Raw genomic sequence first — 18869 nt, forward strand, 5'->3', positions numbered from 1 at the left:
TTAGTAGAGACGGTGTTTCATCATGTTGCCCAGGTTGGTCTCAAGACTCCTGGGCTCAAGTGATCTGCCTGCCTCGGCCTCTCACAGTGCTAGGATTACCGGGGTGAGTCACCAAGCCTGGCCAACTTTTACTTTCTTGAGATTTGTTTTGCTATTTCTGCCTTAAGTCAGAAAAATAGTCAATAAATACTCATTTGTAAGTACTGCTTTAATTGCATTTCACGTTTTAATGTGCAGTATTTTCATTATTCATTTCTGAGAAATTTTTATTTTTTAGTTTCCAATTTTTTTTTAACTTTGATATATGATGTAGAAGTATATATAGGGAAATATAGAGAGATACTTTCATCTTTTTATTTCTAATTTAATTGCATTGTAATCAACAATGGTGGTGATTATTTGAAATTTGTTGAGACTTTAAGATCTATGTAGTTAATTTTTGTACATGCTCCTTCTGTGTTTGAGTTCTGTGTTTGAGAAAAATGTATAACCTATAATTGTTGGATGCTGGGTACACAGTTCTGGGTTGACAGTTATTTTCTTGCACTTTGACTATGCTGCAGTGTCTTCTGGCTTCTGTTTTTGTTTAGGGGTTAGCTCTCAGTCTAATTGTTGCTTTGTAGGTCCCCTGCCGCCCCCTGGCTACTTTTTAAACCTTTTTTTTTGTCTTTGATGTTTAACAGTTACAGTATCTAGGTGTAGATTTCTATCTATCCACCTTGGTATATATTTACCTTTCATACCTGTGGATTTACATCTTTTTTTCTCGAAAATTAGTTACCTCTCTTATTGTACTTCTCCCTCATTTTCTTTAGCCTGACCTTTTTTTTTTTTAATTTTTGAGACAGAGTCTCACTGTGTTGCCCAGACTGGTATTCTGTGGCATAATCGTGGCTCACTCCAACCTCCACCTCCTGGGTTCAAGCAATTCTCCTGTTTCAGCCTCCCGAGTAGCTGGGATTATAGGTGTGTGCCACCACGCCTGGCTAATTTTTGTATATTTGGTAGAGACGGTTTCGCCATGTTGGCCAGTTGTCTCTAATGCCTGACCTTAGGTGATCCACTAGCCTTGGCCTCCCAAAGTGCTGGGATTACAGGCGTGAGCCACTGCGCCCGGCCCGGCCTGGCCTGTCTTTTTAGGACTCTGAAGAGGCATATTTTCCATGTCTGTTAATGAAGGGGTGGCCTGCCCCTCCACACCTGTGGGTGCTTCTCGTTAGGTGGGACCAGAGACTTGAGAAAAGAAAGAAAGACACAGAGACAAGGTATAGAGAAAGAAAAGCGGGGCCCAGGGGGCCAGTGCTGTGCTTTCAGAGGACCCACACTGGCACCGGCCTCTCTGTTCCCTTAGTATTTATTGATAATTATCTTTACCATCTAAAAGATAAGGGAGTGGCTAGAAAATAGGATCATTGTAGGGAGGAAATCAGCAGTAAGACATAAGAACAAAAATCCCTGTAACATGAATAAGTTAAAAGGAAAATGCTGTGCCTTGAGATGCATATGCGAACATCTCCATAAACCTTTTAGCAGTATTGCTCCAGCAAGCCCCACCTTATTCCTAAAGGCGGTTTCTCCTTACTCAGTAAACAAGGCACACAATGGGTATTACCCGGAGATGTTCCAATCCCAGGGAGGGGCAGGAGACAAATGTTTTTCTCTTTCTTGAGATTTAAGAGAATGGTGATGACCTTTAACCACAAGCAGCCTTTAGGCACTTGTTTAACAAATCACATTCTGCACAGCCCAAAATCCTTTTAACCTTAAGTCACCACAGCACATGTCTCTAGCAAGGACAAAGTTGGGGGTAGGGTCACAGATTAACAGCATTTCAAATACAGAACTAAATGGAGTCTCTTGTGTCTACTTCCTTCTATATAGACACAGTAACAGGCTGATCTCTTTCTTTTCCCCACATGTTAACCTCGTCTTACGTTTTCCATCTATTTGTTTCTCTGTACTGCATTCTAATTAACTTCATTGTAACTGTTTTCTAATTTAAAAATCATATCTTTAGCTATTCTCATTTGTTGCTTTATTTATTGTGTTTCTAATTTCACAGTGCATGTTTTTTATTTTTAAAAGTTGTATTTGAATTTTTTTGGATCTGCCTGGTTATTTTATAGCAAGTTCTTGTTAATTCTTTCAGAAGTATTTAGTGAGTACCTATTATATGCCAGGCAGAATTCTAGGAGGTGCACATTATATTCTGGTATTCTTTGCTAATATTTTTTTAAGTGAAATAAAACTCAGTAACATAAAATTAACCATTTTAGCCATTTTTTTTTTTTAAAATGGGCAGGATCTTGCTTTGTTATCCAGGCTAGAGTGCAGTGATGTGGTCCTGGCTCACTGCACCCTTGACTTTCTGGGGTCCGGTGAGCCTCTTACCTCATCCTTCTGGGTAGCTGGGGCTACAGGTGCATACCATCACACCTGCCTAATTTTTGTGTGTTTTGTAGAGACAGCGTTTTGCCATGTTGCCTGGGCTGTTGTTGAACTTGGCCTCCCAAAGTGCTGGGATTACAGGTGTGTACCACCGTGCCCGGCCATTTTAGCCATTTTAAAGTATATAATTCCATGGTTTTAGTGGATTCACACTGTTGTGCAACTATCAACACTATCTAATTCCTGAACATTTTCATCTCAGAAGTCACTGTACATTCCCCCTTCCCAATCCCTGACAGCCATTAGTCTACTTCTGTCTCTATGGATTTATCTGCTCTGGATATTTTATATAAATAGAATTAAGCAATATGTGGCCTTCAGTGCCTGGCTTCTTTCGCTGAGCGTAGTTTTCAGGGCTCATTGATGTTGTAGCATATATCAGAACTTCATTCTGTTTTATGGTCCAGTATTCTTTCATTGTATAGATAATACCACATTTTGTTTGTTCTTTTATCAGTTATTTCCATTTCTTGGCTGCTATGAATAATGGTGTTAGGAACATTAGTGTAAACATTTTTGTGTGAAAATGTTTTTAATTCTTCCAATTATTTTATGTGTTTAAACATTTCATAGTGGATTATTTTACATTTTGCATCTGATAATTCCAATTTTTGATGCCTTTGAGTGTTTGAATCTTTTTATTTTTTTCTGCTGAATCTCACTTTAGTATAGCTTATTTCCTTCTAAGCTTCTTTTTTTTTTTTTTTGAGACAGGACTTACTCTGTTGCCTAGGCTGAAATGCTAAAGTGCGTGGCACAATCACAGCTTCACAGCTTGAACTCTCAGAATCAAACAATCCTCCTCCCACCTTAGCTTTCCAAGTAGCCAGGACTGTAGGCACATGATGGCACACATGGCTACTTTAAAAATTTTTTTTGTAGAGATGGGGGCTTGCTGTGTTGCCCAGGTTGGTCTTGAACTCCTGGCTTCAAGCAGTCCTCCCACTTCAGCTCCCGAAAGTGCTGAGATTACAGGCATGAGCCACTGTGCCTGGCCTATTGTACGTGTGTTTATACTAACTCTTTTTTTGTGGGGGTTGGGGAGTGCCGTAGTACCTTTAATGTTATCTGGAAATTTAAAATAGTAGAATCAACTAATTAAAAACCCCACAGATTGGATTAATACTTTTTTTTTTTTTTTTTAAAGAATAACCAAACAGCTAAAATAGAGGCAACAGGAGCACACTTTCCAGAATTTTTCTTTCCTGCAGAGCTGAATGGATTTCTTTGGGCTGAAGCCACTGATGCAACTGCTGAAGGCCTCTGTCTGCCTTAGTGTTATTTCTGATTATAGATTGCCTATACTCCATGGATTTTTAGAAACACTGGGACCCCTTAAGTACAGGAATCTTTAGGTTACTAGTAGTGGAATTTATAAAACCTAGTATTTGGAGTGAGTGAGAGGTTAAAGGCATCTAATTGATTTTTGTCAGTGAGCACAAAACATGAAAATCTTACTTGTGCTTCCTAACTTTTTATTTCATCAACTAGGAGTTTGGGCAAAATATTAAAAGAAGTATATTATCTAAAATATTTTAAATAAAAGTATTTGTATCTGAAACAAATTTTTCAGTTACGTTGTCCACTTGTAGTATACTCTAAGAGACTTAGCGTGGCTATAAATGGTAGCCATAAGACGCAGTTAAATGTCTTGGAGAGCCAATACTGTATGTCAGCATTATGATGTAACTTGGCCTGAGGATTTTTTAACCTTGGCCCTGGGATTTTTAGGAAACAAGGCCGCCTCAGCACAGATGTAACTATTAGAAACCTTACAACAAAGTTTACCCTTACAAGAATATTTAAACTTCCTTTATAAAAGAAAGACCTGGTAACTGACCCTCACGGAATACAGGCAGTAAAAATGGGGAAAGATGCCCCAAAGTTTAGAATGGTCTTCAGATGGAGACCTTCCTAGTCATTTGGTCATCTGACCCCCGACTTTATCTGGCCCATGCCACCAGCCTGCTTCCACTAAAATAAACTCTTTGAACACAGGTATCTATGACTGATTTTTGGCACAGATTGAACTGAAGGAGAAGTTGACCCTGGAGAAGGTGATCAACTAAGACTACCTGAAACCCCCCAAACACAATACCACTTTACTTTTGAGTGTTCAGTGTTTTTATTAAATGTGAATTAGTAGCACAGTTACTTTTTGTCCTCTGAATTACTAGTTTTTCTACAGACATTGTTTACTGGAATTGTTTTAGTAGGAATTTAGGTCATACAAGTTTTCTTTCAGAAGTCAGGTATCCTTTTGTGTTCAGTTGCCATGCTCACTTTCTCATTTACCCAAAACATTGTGAAATATTGCAGTAGCCCCTGAAATGAATTCTTTGCATTAGATTGTTTTTCTGCCTCCTCCTGCACAATGCTGTCAAGTCTTTTTTATTATTGTTGTTTTAAGGAAACACTAGCTCAAAGGCATATGCTCTCAAGGACATTCCTGGCCAACCTGGCTTCTGGTCTTTTTACAGCTAACCTATGATCTTTCATTCCAGACTTGTCTTACACATTTATCCTAGTCTGTCCTCACCCTCTTGCCAGTGATAAATAACTGTGATGTTTGTAAACTGTCCATTATAACTCACCTTTGCTCATGGTGTTGCCTCTACTGAAGTGGCCTTCCCGCAATCTCAGGCTCTTGTCATGTACCCATCCTTCAAAATCCACTTTTGATACACTTTCAGTAAACCTTTCTTGACCATCTTTTACTACCATAAACAAACTGTATTTTTCTATTTCTGTTATTTTGTAAATCTCTTAGGGAACTTTTCTGTCTTATGTAGTTACTGGTATTTCTTGTGTTACTCTCTCTACCTAATTATAAACTTCTTGTGATCAAGGATCTTGTGTTGCTTGTATTTGGTTATCTCTAGGCAAATTGCCTTACATGTGAAAGTGTTCATGTAATGTGTGCAATTCGATTATGGAAACACATTGGGTTTGCGATTAGTCTGAACTCTTGCAACGCAGTGTTTCAAAGCGTGTTTTATATCTAGCATCTAGCACATTACTTTGGCCACTAATAAACGTATCTTTTGAATTGATGAAGAAAATATGTGAAGTCTTTAGTTTGATTTTGGTCCATCCTTGTATTTTAGCTTCAGGGAAAAATTAACGTGGTTTTGCAGTTAGGGGAGTTCTTTCAGTAACATTTTCTCATTAATGTCATGAAAACCAAGGAATTTTTATTTGATTGGAATCCTGTTAATCAGCAGAGTTGGTAGAAAGAGTTAATTCATTAGCAATATTTTTTCTTAAAAGATGATTAAGAACTCTTTTTCTTTACAATTAGTAGAAAATGCTGTGTGTCTGCCTTATGGTGAATAATAATAAAGCAGATACAACTTCTTCCTTCCCCTCAAAATACAGGTTCTTGTTAAACCTTTGGGAGACCGAGGATACCTTTTTCTTCTCTCCCCTTATCAGATGGTTCCTCCATATGGTAGGTGGTCGCTCTTTAATTTTTATAATTCTTTCTTAACTTTTTAGTTAAAACACATTGCTAATGAGTTTGGCTTCTGTTTTTTAGAATATCAGACTGCCAAGTCTCGAGTCCTACATGCTTTGTTTCTATTTCAAGAACCTAGAAGCATAGTTACTTGTAAGTTCTTTGAATATCTAAATCTAGTTACTTATAGATACTTAACATTTCATTGAAATTTTCCAGATAACTCACTAAACATTTTGCCTTTCTTACATCATGTTTCAGGAAATACTGGGGGTTAAGAGGTATTTAGCAATATAAGACACAAATTATATGACTCTTTTTTTTTTGCTCTTGTTGCCCAGGCTGGAGTGTAGTGGCATGATCTTAGCTCACTGCAACCGACACCTCCTGGATTCAAGTGATTCTCCTGCCTCAGCCTCCTGAGTAGCTGGGATTACAAGGCATCCACCACCATGCCTGGCTAATTTTTTGTATTTTTAGTAGAGACGGGGTTTCACCATGTTGGCCAGGCTGGTCTCGAACTCCTGACCTCAAGTGATCCTCCTGCCTCGGTCTCCCAGCATGGTGGGATTACAGGCGTGAGTCACTGTGCCTGGGCAACGATTTTTTTTTTAACTGTGAGAAATTATTTTGTGTATATCAGTGCTCTCATAAAGCTTGATTATAATTGTTATAGTACTGTAGCTTAGTTATGAGGGTTACTTATTTATTTATTTTAGAGATAGGGTCTCACTCTGTTGCCCAGGCAGCGGTGTGATCATGGCTCACTACATACAGCCTTGCCCTCCCTTCTAGGCTCAAGCAGTCCTTCTGCCTTAGCCTCGAGTAGCTTGGGATTACAGGCGTGTGCCAGCACACCTAGCTAAATTAAAATTTTTTTTTTTTCCTTTAGAAGCAGGATCTCACTATGTTATCCAGGTTGTTCTTGAACTCCTGGCCTGAAGCGATCCAACTATCTCAGCCTCCCAAGCTTTTGGAATTACAGGCATGAGCCACACTGTGCCTGGTCTGTGAGGGTTTTGTATGATTATTTTTTAGCTTAGTTTAATTTTGCATTCAAATTTTAGTAACTCTAAAGCATAATTTGCCAGGATAAATATTAGACCATTCAAAATTAAGAATTTTTGGCGCTGATATAAGACAAGATTTGTTAACCACCTTTTCTAAGAATGAACATTAATACTATGTATTAAGATAAAGTTCCCACTAATGGCTTTATTTCACTGTTGGATTAAGGATGAGTTTCTCAATTGTGGCTACTCAGCATCTGCATATCTGTTCATGTGAAGTTAGTTACTACTTTATACGAGGAAGGGATGACACGCAGGGTTGGAGCCTCAGATCTTGTTCTGTATCCATTTCTTCTTACATGTTGCTTGCCACTATTTGAATTTCCTGGGGGCAGTAGGAAGCGAAATCTTCAATGAGTGGGTGATTTTTCCTTTAAAAATGTGTTCTGCTCTTTCGTTTTAGTTTCTTATTGGCCTGTTACAAGTTCCTGGACTTTTAACAAGCATGCTATTCATGTATTTGCTATATTGTATGTATGTACTAGGGTACATACTTGTCTGGTTCAACATTAATGTATAAATGTTTTTACACTTCTTTGGCAATATTTAGATCTGTATTTGATTAGTTTCTTGATTGCTAACATGGTTTGCTTTTTTTTGTTTGTTTTATTTACAGCACAAAAAGGTTCAACCAATGCAGCACCAAAGGAGAGGCATGAGAGCATGCCAGATGTATTAAAAATAGCTCAGTTTTTACAGTTTTCTTTGATTCAGTGTCGAAAGGAATTCAAAACTATAAGCACTATAAATTTTCATTCTGTTGTTGAAAAGTATGTAAGTGAATTTTTTAAGCGAGGTTTTGGTTCAGGTAAACGAGAGTTTATTATGTTTCCATATGATTCACGATTAGATGATAAAAAATTCTTATACTCAGCTCCCAGAAATAAATCTCATATTGATACTTGTTTGCATGCCTATATTTTTCGGCCTGAAGTGTATCAGTTACCTATTTGTAAATTAAAAGAACTATTTGAAGAAAATAGAAAACTTCAACAGTTTAGTCCACTTTCAGATTATGAAAGTCAAGAAGAAGAAGTGAATGGTACAAAAATGAAATTTGGAAAACGAAATAACTCGAGGGGTGAAACCATTATATCTGGAAAGCAAAGATCATCTCATTCTTTGGATTATGATAAGGATAGAGTCAAAGAATTGATTAATTTAATTCAGTGTAGGAAAAAGAATGTGGGTGGGGACTCAGACACCGAAGATACGAGAAGCAAAACTGTCTTGAAGAGGAAGCTTGAGGATCTACCTGAAAATATGAGAAAGCTCGCCAAAACCAGTAATTTATCTGAAAATTGCCATCTGTATGAAGGTAAAATATCAGATTGCTCTTAAAAACAACCAAAAATAAAGTAGTTCTGTTCTTTCCTGTAGTAGAGGGGCGTATGAATTAAAGCCTGAGGGCCAAATTCAGCCTGTCCACTATTTTTTAAAGAAAGTTGTATTTGAATGCAGCCATATGTATGTAGCTGCTTTCATGTTGTAATGGCAGAGTTGGCATTGGCACTGAGACTGTATGGCCCACAAAGCCTAAAATATTTGCTACCTGGCCCAGTACAGGAAACACTTTACAATTCCTGCACTGGAACATCAGATTTCTAAATTGTTTGGTTTATGTTAACATGACATCATAATACTAATCAGAGTTCTTGTCCTTTTATATTCCTTAATTTGTATTTTTTTAATGGTTATTATTACTATTTTTTGAGACAGAGTCTCGTTCTCTCGCCCAGGCTGGAATGTAGTGGCACAATCTTGGCTCACCGTAAGCTCCACCTCCCGGGTTCACGCCATTCTCCTGCCTCAGCCTTCCGAGTAGCTGGGACTACAGGCGCCCACCGCCACGCCCGGCTAATTTTTTGTATTTTTAGTAGAGAAGGGGTTTCACCGTGTCATCCAGGATGGTCTCCATCTCCTGACCTCGTGATCCACCCGCCTTGGCCTCCCAAAGTGCTGGGATTACAGGCGTGAGCCATCACGCCCGACCATATTCCTTTATTTTTATAGTTGAAGAAGTATTAGTTGAAGAAGTATAGTTGAAGAAGTATAGTTGAATAGTATTAGAATATTAGTATCTTTTAGGCTGTTGCATAATGAAAAGGAACCTTCTGAATTTGAAAATAAAATATGCATACACATATTCTTTTATACCCCAAGAATCTAGGAATATCTTTGGGTTTTTCTTTTTTTGTTGTTCTTTTTTCCTTTGTTTTGTTTTGTTTTGGTTGACAGAAAAAGATAAGACATGTAAGGTGCTTGTTTTAAGTGTGTTTCAATATTGCAAGTCAGCTAAAACACTTTTATCTGGATTTTTAAGATCTTAACACTACTAGTTCATAAGCATGAAATGAGTTCTTTTGTATTCAGAGAAAGTTGACCTAACAGTCCACATTTCCTGCTGCTGTTGCCCCTCTGAGTGATTGTGGCAGAACTGAGTATTCTTACGTTTTTTATTAAGCAACTTGTCTTTTCAAATTCAGTGTGTCTTAGTCTAGGTTAGTCAGATCAGTGTCTTTTTACACTTTTGCTCTTAGCAATCTGTATTTGTATCCTCACTTTTCATTTTCTTGCTCTCTTTGTTTTTGAGACAAAGTCTCACTCCATCACCCAGGCTGTAGTGCAGTGGCTCCATCTTGGCTCACTGCAACCTCTGCTTACCTGGTTCAAATGATTCTCGTGTCTGAGCTTCCCCAATAGCTGGAATTACAGGCACGCACCACTGTGCCTGGCTACTTTTTTGTATCTTTAGTAGAGACGGGGTTTTGCCATATGGGCCAGGCTGGTCTTGAATTCCTGACCCCAAGTGATCCGCCTGCCTTGGCCTCCCAAAGTATTGGGATTACAGTCGTGAGCCCCCACGCTCAGCCTCCTGTTGTTTAAACTTTTTTATTGTTATATGGTATTCAATATGGTAGCCACTAGTCATATGTTGTTATTTAAGTTTAAAATGAAATAAAAATACATTTCAACAACCACACCATTGTATTAGTATAGAGAGAGAACATTTCCATTATTGCAGAAAGTTCTGTTTGACATTACTGTTCTTTGCTGTAACTATCATGGTTTTTTCATTAGTTAACCTGTGTGTCTCTCTTTCCAATGTTGTTATTCCTTGTCCGTGTTCTTTATCCCTTTGGTGGCCTTCCTGACTTACTACCTTCTTGCACCCGTTTCAGTATCATGTTCTTCTCAGTATTGCTTTGCTAATTTACTACCAATCTCATCTTATATACTTGCCTTGTAAAGCTTTGTTATAGACTAGCCATGTCCACCCATGTTTCCCACTCTTCTCTCACATGTCTTGGTTAAGGGTCATCTCTCTCTGCCTAGAGTGTGTCATGGTCAGTCTTTTATTTCCCTCTGTTTTTTCCTGAAGTAACTTTCATTTCTTTCAAGCCTTATATCTTTGCAGTTCATATTTCTCCTCAGCTTTCTGTCTCTTCTCCTTAATGGTCTCCTCCTTTAGTTTATGCTGGATTTGCAATCTGTGCTGAACCTGTTAGCACTTAATTGTCTTGTTGACATGTCTTGAGAGTTTTGTTTACTGTGTACTAGGTACTTTATGTATATGAACTCATTTATTAACAGTTATTGAGTAGTAGGCATTATTATCCTAATTTTGCAGATGAGAAAATCGTCTCAGATAAGTTAAATAACTTTACCAAAAGTTATGAAGTTAGTGGCACAATCCGAAGTCAGTTCTGACCGACTCCAAAGCATTGTTCACAAACTGCTACATTTCCTGTCACTGAGCACATAATATGCACTGAATAAATAAAATACTTATTTTTTGGTACTGTTTTTATTTGTAACTAATTCTGTGTATGTGGAAAAAATAGTTGTGGGTAAAAATCAGGCTTCATCAATAATTAAAATGATGAGAAAGCCGTACTAATTATAATAGGTCAAACGAGAAACGGGGCAGAAGAAGATTTCTGGGTATATAGCTTAACTGAAACTAGTGACTGCATTTTTAGGTGTTTCTCACTTTTCAAGTAATTTTGCGTACTTTGTTTCTGAAGGTAGAGATTTCAAGGTTGTATTCTAACTTTTTTTTTTTTTTTTTTGAGACAGAGTCTCATTCTATCGCCCAGGCTGGAGTGCAGTGGTGCGATCTCGGCTCGCTGCAAGCTCCGCCTCCTGGGTTCACCCCATTCTCCTGCCTCAGCTGCCGAAGTAGCTGGGACTACAGGTGCCCACCACCATGCCTGGCTACTTTTTTGTATTTTTAGTAGAGACGGGGTTTCACCGTGTTAGCCAGGATAGTAATCTCCTGACCTTGTGATCCGCCCACCTCGGCCTCCCAAGGTGCTGAGATTACAGGCGTGAGCCACTGCACCCGGCTGTATTCTAACTTTTAAAACACCCTGATCTTGATTTGGTGGTGAGCCCAGTCATTTTATGAGGTAACCCATTTCCACCACCCCTTATAACTTTTAACATAAACTGTTTTGCGGTACAGTTTATATCAGTGTACCTATTTAAGCGCACAGTTTGATGAGTTTTGATAGCTGTGTAATCACCACTCCAATATATAGAACTTTTTTTTTTTGTGATGGAGTCTTACTCTGTCTTCCAGGCTGGAGTGCAGTGGCCCAATCTCAGCTCACTGCAACCTCTGCTTGCTGGGTTTAAGTGATTCTCCTATCTCAGCTCCCGAGTAGCTGGGATTACGGGCGTGCGTCACCATACCCAGCTAATTTTTGTATTTTTAGTAGAGACAGGATTTCACCATGTTGGCCGAGCTAGTCTCGAATTCCTGACTTCAGGTGATCCACCCTCCTCGGCCTCCCAGAGTTTTGGGATTACAGGCATGAGCCTATAGAACTGTTGTGTTTTTTTTTTGGAGATGGGAGTCTCGCTTTGTCACCCAGGCAGGGGTGCAGTGGCACGATCTCGACTCACTGCACCCCCTGCCTCCTGGGCTCAAGTGATTTTCCTGCCTTAGCCTCCCGAGTAGCTGGGACTACAGGCGCATGCCACCATGGTCAGCTAAATTTTTGTATTTTTTTAGTAGAGACGGGGTTTCACCTTGTTAGCCAGGATGGTCTCGATCTCCTGACCTCATGATCCCCCCACCTTGGCCTCCCAAAGTGCTGGGATTACAGGTGTGAGCCACCGTGCCTGGCCAGAACATTTTTATATGTTGCTTTGTTTTCTTTGTTAGGTAGCTCATGCTACTCTGCTGCTGATCTGCTTTTTGTCTTTAGAGATTAGTTTTGCCTGCTCTATAAAAAGTTTACATAATTAGAATCATACAGTATGCACTCCTTTGTTTCTGACATTTATTTTTGTTGTGGTACATTACACTCAAATTAGAAATCCTAACTCAGGTTTCACCCAATCCCTACCCCAACACAACATTAAAGCACATGACTTTCTGAATGTTTGCTCCCTTTACAAGTTTTAAGATACATTGGTTGTTACAGATTATACAGATTTATAGTGCATGCATGGAACCATGTCTTAACGTGTGCATGGAACCATATCTTAACGTGTTTCCTCTTATAATGCTTTTTCTTGATGCAAATTTCGTGGAGATTTTTTCAAGATGATTTTATGTCTGTAATATCCTAGCTTCATTATGAATTTAAGTAATCTAGTCATTCAAGATAAGTTGTAGATTATAGGTGTGTCTGCCAGTGGCTTAAGGACAAAATATAGTAGGTATGGAAAAGATAGAAACCAAATTAAGTCATTTTTTTTATTAGCCTAATGTAATATGCATATAATCCTAACAATTGGCAAAATAGCAAGTACAAATGTTTCATCTCTTGTCAGGCATCTGGTTGACTTTGAGATTTTGATGGTAGAGTTAATATACATATTTAAAACCTGATGCATGAGCTTATTTTCCTATTCATAGAATGCTTAAATTACAATGAAAATTAAACTTCAATAGCAATTTTGAACTATGTGCAAAATTTTACAATTCTGTTTGTAAAGTGATGCGAATATTTGTAAAGTCTAAGCAAATTGTTTGGTTGAGTTCCTGACCATAAATGCTTTACAATAATTTTTTAGGTATATTTGATTTCAAAAATTTTACGCTGGTTTTTAAACTTAACTTCAATCAGTGACTTTTCTTTCCTTTTTCTCAGAGTCTCCACAGCCTATTGGCTCACTTGGACATGATGCTGACTTGAGGCGGCAGCAGCAGGATACCTGTAACTCTGGCATTGCTGACATCCATAGGCTGTTTAATTGGTTATCAGAAACACTAGCAAATGCGCGCCATTCTGATGCATCTCTGACAGACACAGTCAACAAAGCCTTAGGATTGAGCACTGATGATGCCTATGAAGAGCTGAGGCAAAAACATGAGTATGAGTTGAACTCTAACCCAGATAAGAAAGAATATGAGCAGCCTACTTGTGGAAAAATTGAAAATGCACAGTTTAAGGGTACTCAGAGCTTATTACTAGAAGTTGATGCAACATCTAAGTATTCTTTTGCTATTTCTACCACCGAAGTGGGCACTGACCATAAGCTACATTTGAAAGAAGTAAGCATATAGCTGTTGGTTGTCTTTGTGTTTGTGAGTGTGTGTGTGAAAGAGGTGCTGTGAGTATGCTTCAGGGAATGATTTTTTTCTTTGAAAAAGAAATAAAATGCACTTTTGAGTAAAGGTGCCTGTCTAGGATCGTACTTTCTAAGTTATTCCTTGTTACAAAGAGATAAATGCTGAAATAGTTTTCCTTCCTTCCTTAGAAGCTTAATATATTGTCTACAGTTTACTTGTGATAAAGCTAAGGTGGAACAATCTATTAATATTTGTCAGAAATGGCTTATTGGGAGTTAATTCCTTATTGTTTCATAATAAAGTTGAATTATCAAAACATTGGCTTTTTGCCGGCACTAACAGAGAACCCAAAGGTGAGACAGGTGAGGATACCAGTCTCAATACAGCAGTGTAACAAAGTTAGGTACTTGGTATTTCTTATGCAAATAGGAATGGGACATAAGTAGCCTTTAGGATTACCTCTGAAGTGACTTGCAGCTTTGCTTATTGGAGTGTTCAGTATATTTATGATATGTTCAGAGTGCTGGTTTGTAGCTGAGAAGTAGCCTTATCTCCCTTAAGTAGTCGCTGCGTCACTGGGGAATAGTTCTAGGATGGCACCATATTCCTATGGGCTTACTTCTTCATTTACTGTCTCCATTTTATCTTCCCTGCCTTTGTTTAAAAGTTGTATGCATGTCCCCATTCTTTCTCCATGTCGTTTTGGGGATATTTATTTCAAGGGGAAGATGATGACAGGAAGCTTATTTGTTGGGGTATGTAAGGTAGGCACTGAGGAACTAACCTGTATTAATATTTTCCTGATAACTTTTGTATTTTAAATCAAGTTGATGGGGGGGCGGGGGCGGGGGCACGGGGCGAACCTAGCACACCACCCATTTTTATAACTAAAGTTTTATTGGAGCACAGCTATGTCCATTTGTTTAGGTATTGCCTGTGGTAGACTTGAGAGTCTGGCCTGCAGAGCCTAAAGTATTTACTGCTTGGCACTTTAGCATAAAAGTTGACCAATCCCTGTTCTAAATTAACATAAAATTAAGTTTTGAGAGAAAAGTTATGTTTTAATTTTGAGACTAGAGTGTAACTTTACCATGTTTTTACACATTTGTAATGTTTAGATTGAAGCACGTGAATTTACTGTGAAAAAAAGTTTATTCTTCACACTAAAATGAAATGAAAATAAAGCTATTGAGTGTGTACTTTGATTTTTAGGATCCAAATTTAATTAGCGTGAATAATTTTGAAGATTGCAGTTTGTGTCCCAATGTTCCCATTGAACATGGATTTCGTAGACAACAGTCTAAGTCAAATAAAGTTGAAGAGACTGAAATACATTGGAAACTGATACCAATTACAGGTAAGAAAAGTATACTTGGACTTCAGTTTGCTTCATTTTACTTTGAGACCAGTTTCCTGAAAAGTTTCCATCTGTTCTGGATTTCACTCTTGGGTCACTAGGTGCTTCATCTTACTTGGCGCTGATACCTTCAGTGTCTTATTTAAGTAATACGATGTAATACTTAAGTAATACGAAGTAATACTGAGTGTTGCTGTTCTTGGTCAGCATCAGCAAGCACTGGCAAAATCAAAAACTAGCCGGGCGAGGTGGCGGGCGCCTATAGTCCCAGCTACTCCGGAGGCTGAGGCAGGAGAGTGGCGTGAACCCGGGAGGCGGAGCTTGCAGTGAGCTGAGATCCGGCCACTGCACTCCAGCCCAGGAGACACAGCAAGACTCTGTCTCAAAAAAAAAAAACAGGGATTTAAGACATACTGTCTCTGTGGAGTTTAGCATGCAGACTGCTGAATGAAGACTATTGGCAGAAACTGAGTTTTTGATAAGGTGAGGTAGCTGCAGAGATAAAATGGTGCTCTTTGGACAATCAATTAAATGTTGTCTTCTCAAACTTACTAAACTTCACTGTAACAAGCTGTCATCTAGTAAGTGATAATGTTGAGGTTCATCTATTAGAAATTTGATTTCTTAATGCTGGATTATCTTAAATAAATTGGATTATTATCTTAGAGAATGGCCTCAATGATCACATGTAAATGTTATTCAACTATGAGGCAAAAAGTTTAGCAGATGTTGAAATAATTATTTTTTTGGTAGCATCCTAATTTCTCCGTGCAAACACGCACATACAAACACAGAAATACATACACTTAATATACCAAGTTCTTTCTCTTAAATATTTTTGGAAATATTTTCAGGGTATACGTCTTTTCCAGTCCTACATCTTTAACCTTTTAAAAACAATAGCAGCAGCAAACAACTTTTTGTTACAAAGTAGACTGGCCTATGAACTAGACTAGACCTGCTGAGACTTCCGAGGACTCAGAAGAATTTATAGAACTTTATGAGTTCCCATGGGCTTTAGCACCATCTTCTACTTAACACCTTTCTGGAGGGCAGGCAGCCTGTAGGTGATGATAGAGGGAACCTAGTATTGTTTTATGAGGTGGAAATACCAGCTTGAGTGGGAGAAACAAAAGAAGTAGTTGATACAAGAAGGTTATCCTAACCGTTTCTCATTTAGACTCCTTCATACTTGGTGTTGGGTCATTTGAAGGTACAGTGTCTTAAGTGTTGATATTCCATCATCACAAGTATGACCCTTCAGATTATTTTAGGCAGAAGAAGGAATACTTGCATTTGTTATCACTTGGGGTTGTCTGAAAGGTGATTAGTAGGTATCACTAATGTCTGAAGAGAGTCTAATGGATGCTTTCCCTCAGGAGGGAATGCAAGAAGCTCAGAAGACCAGCTGGGGAAACATGGTGAGAAACAAACACCAGGTGAGAAGGCTTGCTTTTCTTTTCTCCCCAGTGTGCCCTTCTTCAGGATTGCTACTTGCATTTCTGATACTCCATCAATAAGGGCATTGACTTAAATTTTTTTAATTACAGAAAATTTGGACACTACCATATTTATTTGTTTGTAAATCATTACTTGAATTGTATCCAATATTCTTACTATAAAGAGTGTTCAAATAAGTCACCGAATATTTATATAAATTTTCTTCACCCATAGTAGAGTCTATCTTACAGTATGATTTGGAAAGACCGGAATACATTCCTAAACCATTTGTGCAGTATATCTTATGAGAAACTCTTCTTGGTTTTTGTTTTCGTTTTTTTTTTGAGATGGAATCTTGCTCTGTCACCCAGGCTGGAGTGCAGTGGTGTGAGCTTGGCTCGCTGCAAGCTCTGCCTCCCAGGTTCAAGCAATTCACCTTTCTCAGCCTCTCAAGTATCTGGGATTAACAGGTGCATGCCACCATGCCCAGCTAATTTTTGTATTTTTAGTAGAGACAGGGTTTCACCATGTTTGCCAGGCTGGTCTCAAACTCCTGACCTCCGATGATCCACCCGCTTTGGCCTCCCAAAGTGCTGGGATTACAGGCTTGAGCCCCCGCACCTGGTTTTCTTTTTTTAAAATTTTAAAAAAATAGCCAGGAGGGGAAGCCATTTATATTTTAGGTATACTGTTCATAGTCTTAACCTAGTTGTTCTGATTGTAAAGCTGATTTCTGCAGGTACTTTAAATAAGAGATTAAGAAACTTGGATTTCAGAAACAATTGCAGATATTACTGATTAGCTAGTTGGCAGTGGGTACCTAGGAGATAATCTTTGAGCTTTGTGGATTCAGCTTCTTTGTGGATTCAGCTTCTCTGCAGATCCTCTTGCTTATAGTTTGGTGGTGATATTTTTTATGTTTTCTTTCGGTTTTATTGTATCTGACTCAGAAATTAAAGTGTTGTTTTTTTATTTGAAAGAAATATGAAATGATTTTCTTACTACATCTTTGTAGTAATTTCTTTGCTTTGGGAGTTGTTTCTTCCCGCCCCGCCCCCCATTAAAGTTACTAGCTTCCTTCAAGAAAATCTTTACCATCTCCTAGGGAAATTATGGTTTAAAAAAAGAAACCATGAATAACAGATACATACCATAGAGGAAAGTTTACAAATTTCTTTTTCTTTTTTCCTCTGACACAGAATCTCTCTCTGTCGCCCAGGCTCTAGTGCGGTGGCATGATCTTGGTTCTCTGCAACCTGTGCCTCCTGGGTTCAAGCGATTCTCCTGCCTCAGCCTCCCAAGTAGCTGGGATTACAGGCATGTGCCACCACACCCAGCTAAGTTTTATATTTTTAGTAGAGACAGGGTTTCACCATGCTGGCCAGGCTAGTCTCGAACTCCTGACCTCAAGTGAGCCACTGAACCTGGCCACAGATCTTTATTGTACAGCTTTTTGAAATTTTACATATGTATATGACCACCACCCAAATCAAGGTATAGAACGTTTCTAGCATCCTAGAAGATTTTCTTCCACATTCTCCTAGTTAGTACTCTCCTTGTCCCCCAAGTAATCGCTAATCCAACTTCTTTTACCATATATTAGTTTTGCCTGCTGTTGAACTTAGGGTAATTAGAGCCTACTCATGTCGTCTCTCATGTTTGGTACTTTCATGCAATATTATATCAGGACGTGATCAATGTTTTGCATCTATCAATAATTCTTTTCTCATTAAGAACAATAGAATAGTAGTTATCTTTTTTTTTTTTTTTGAGAGTCTTGCTCTGTTGCACGGGAGTGAAGTGGCGTGATCTCGACTCACTACAACCTCTGCCTCCTGGGTTCAAGGGATTTTCCTGCCTCAGCCTCCCGAATAGCTGGGAATACAGGCGCGTGCCACCACGCCCAGCTAATTTTTGTATTTTTAGTGGAGATGGGGTTTCACCATGTTGGCCAGGATGGTCTCGATCTCTTGACCTCGTGATCTCCCTGCCTCGGCCTCCCAAAGTGCTGGGATTACAGGCGTGAGCCACTGTGCCCGGCTAGTAGTTATCTTTCTTATGCTTCAGAATGTTCCATCAGCACCTACATTCGTTTTATTTGGGGATACCATCTTTCTTTATATTTTGTAAGCTAAAGTGTGGACATCTGACTGGTGGTGCCTTTAGAGAACTCACTACTCCCCTTTCACTTAAAAGTTAAAATACTGCAATTATTTAATGGCAGTAAGTTAAAAAAAACCAAAAAAAAACGTGGTGGCTCATGTTTGTAATCCTAGCACTTTGGGAGGCCAAGGCATGCAGATCAGGAGGTCAAGACATTGAGACCATCCTGGCCAACATGGTAAAAACCTGTCTCTACTAAAAATAAAAAAGTTAGCTGAGCGTGGTGGCTCGCACCTGTAGTCGCAGCTACTCGGGAGGCTGAGGCAGGAGAATTGCTGGAACCTGGGAGGCAGAGGTTGCAGTGAGCCGAGATCGCACCCCTGCACTCCAGCCAGGTGGCAGAGTGAGACTTTAAGAAAAACAACAACAACAAAAGCATTATTATAGATTGACATGTATGTGTGT

General features: G+C 38.8%; 1 protein-coding gene across 7 annotated transcripts in view; it reads left to right on the forward strand.

Annotated features, from left to right (window-relative positions):
- TASOR (transcription activation suppressor) overlaps window positions 1–18869 on the forward strand; it is a 65913-nt gene that overhangs the window by 30512 nt on the left and 16532 nt on the right. For 4 of the 7 annotated variants that reach the window (XM_023201106.3, XM_026446969.1, XM_023201085.2 and 1 more), the window contains exons 12-17: window positions 5827–5899; window positions 5987–6058; window positions 7592–8293; window positions 13083–13486; window positions 14717–14861; window positions 16241–16300. In XM_023201106.3, the coding sequence (XP_023056874.1) occupies window positions 5827–5899; window positions 5987–6058; window positions 7592–8293; window positions 13083–13486; window positions 14717–14861; window positions 16241–16300 (1456 nt within the window). The remainder of the gene's footprint in view (window positions 1–5826; window positions 5900–5986; window positions 6059–7591; window positions 8294–13082; window positions 13487–14716; window positions 14862–16240; window positions 16301–18869) is intronic. The other 3 variants (XM_026446970.1, XM_023201102.2, XM_023201092.2) reach the window with 1 other exon arrangement.

Source organism: Piliocolobus tephrosceles, chromosome 2, assembly GCF_002776525.5.
Source record: "Piliocolobus tephrosceles isolate RC106 chromosome 2, ASM277652v3, whole genome shotgun sequence".
NCBI lineage: Eukaryota > Metazoa > Chordata > Mammalia > Primates > Cercopithecidae > Piliocolobus > Piliocolobus tephrosceles.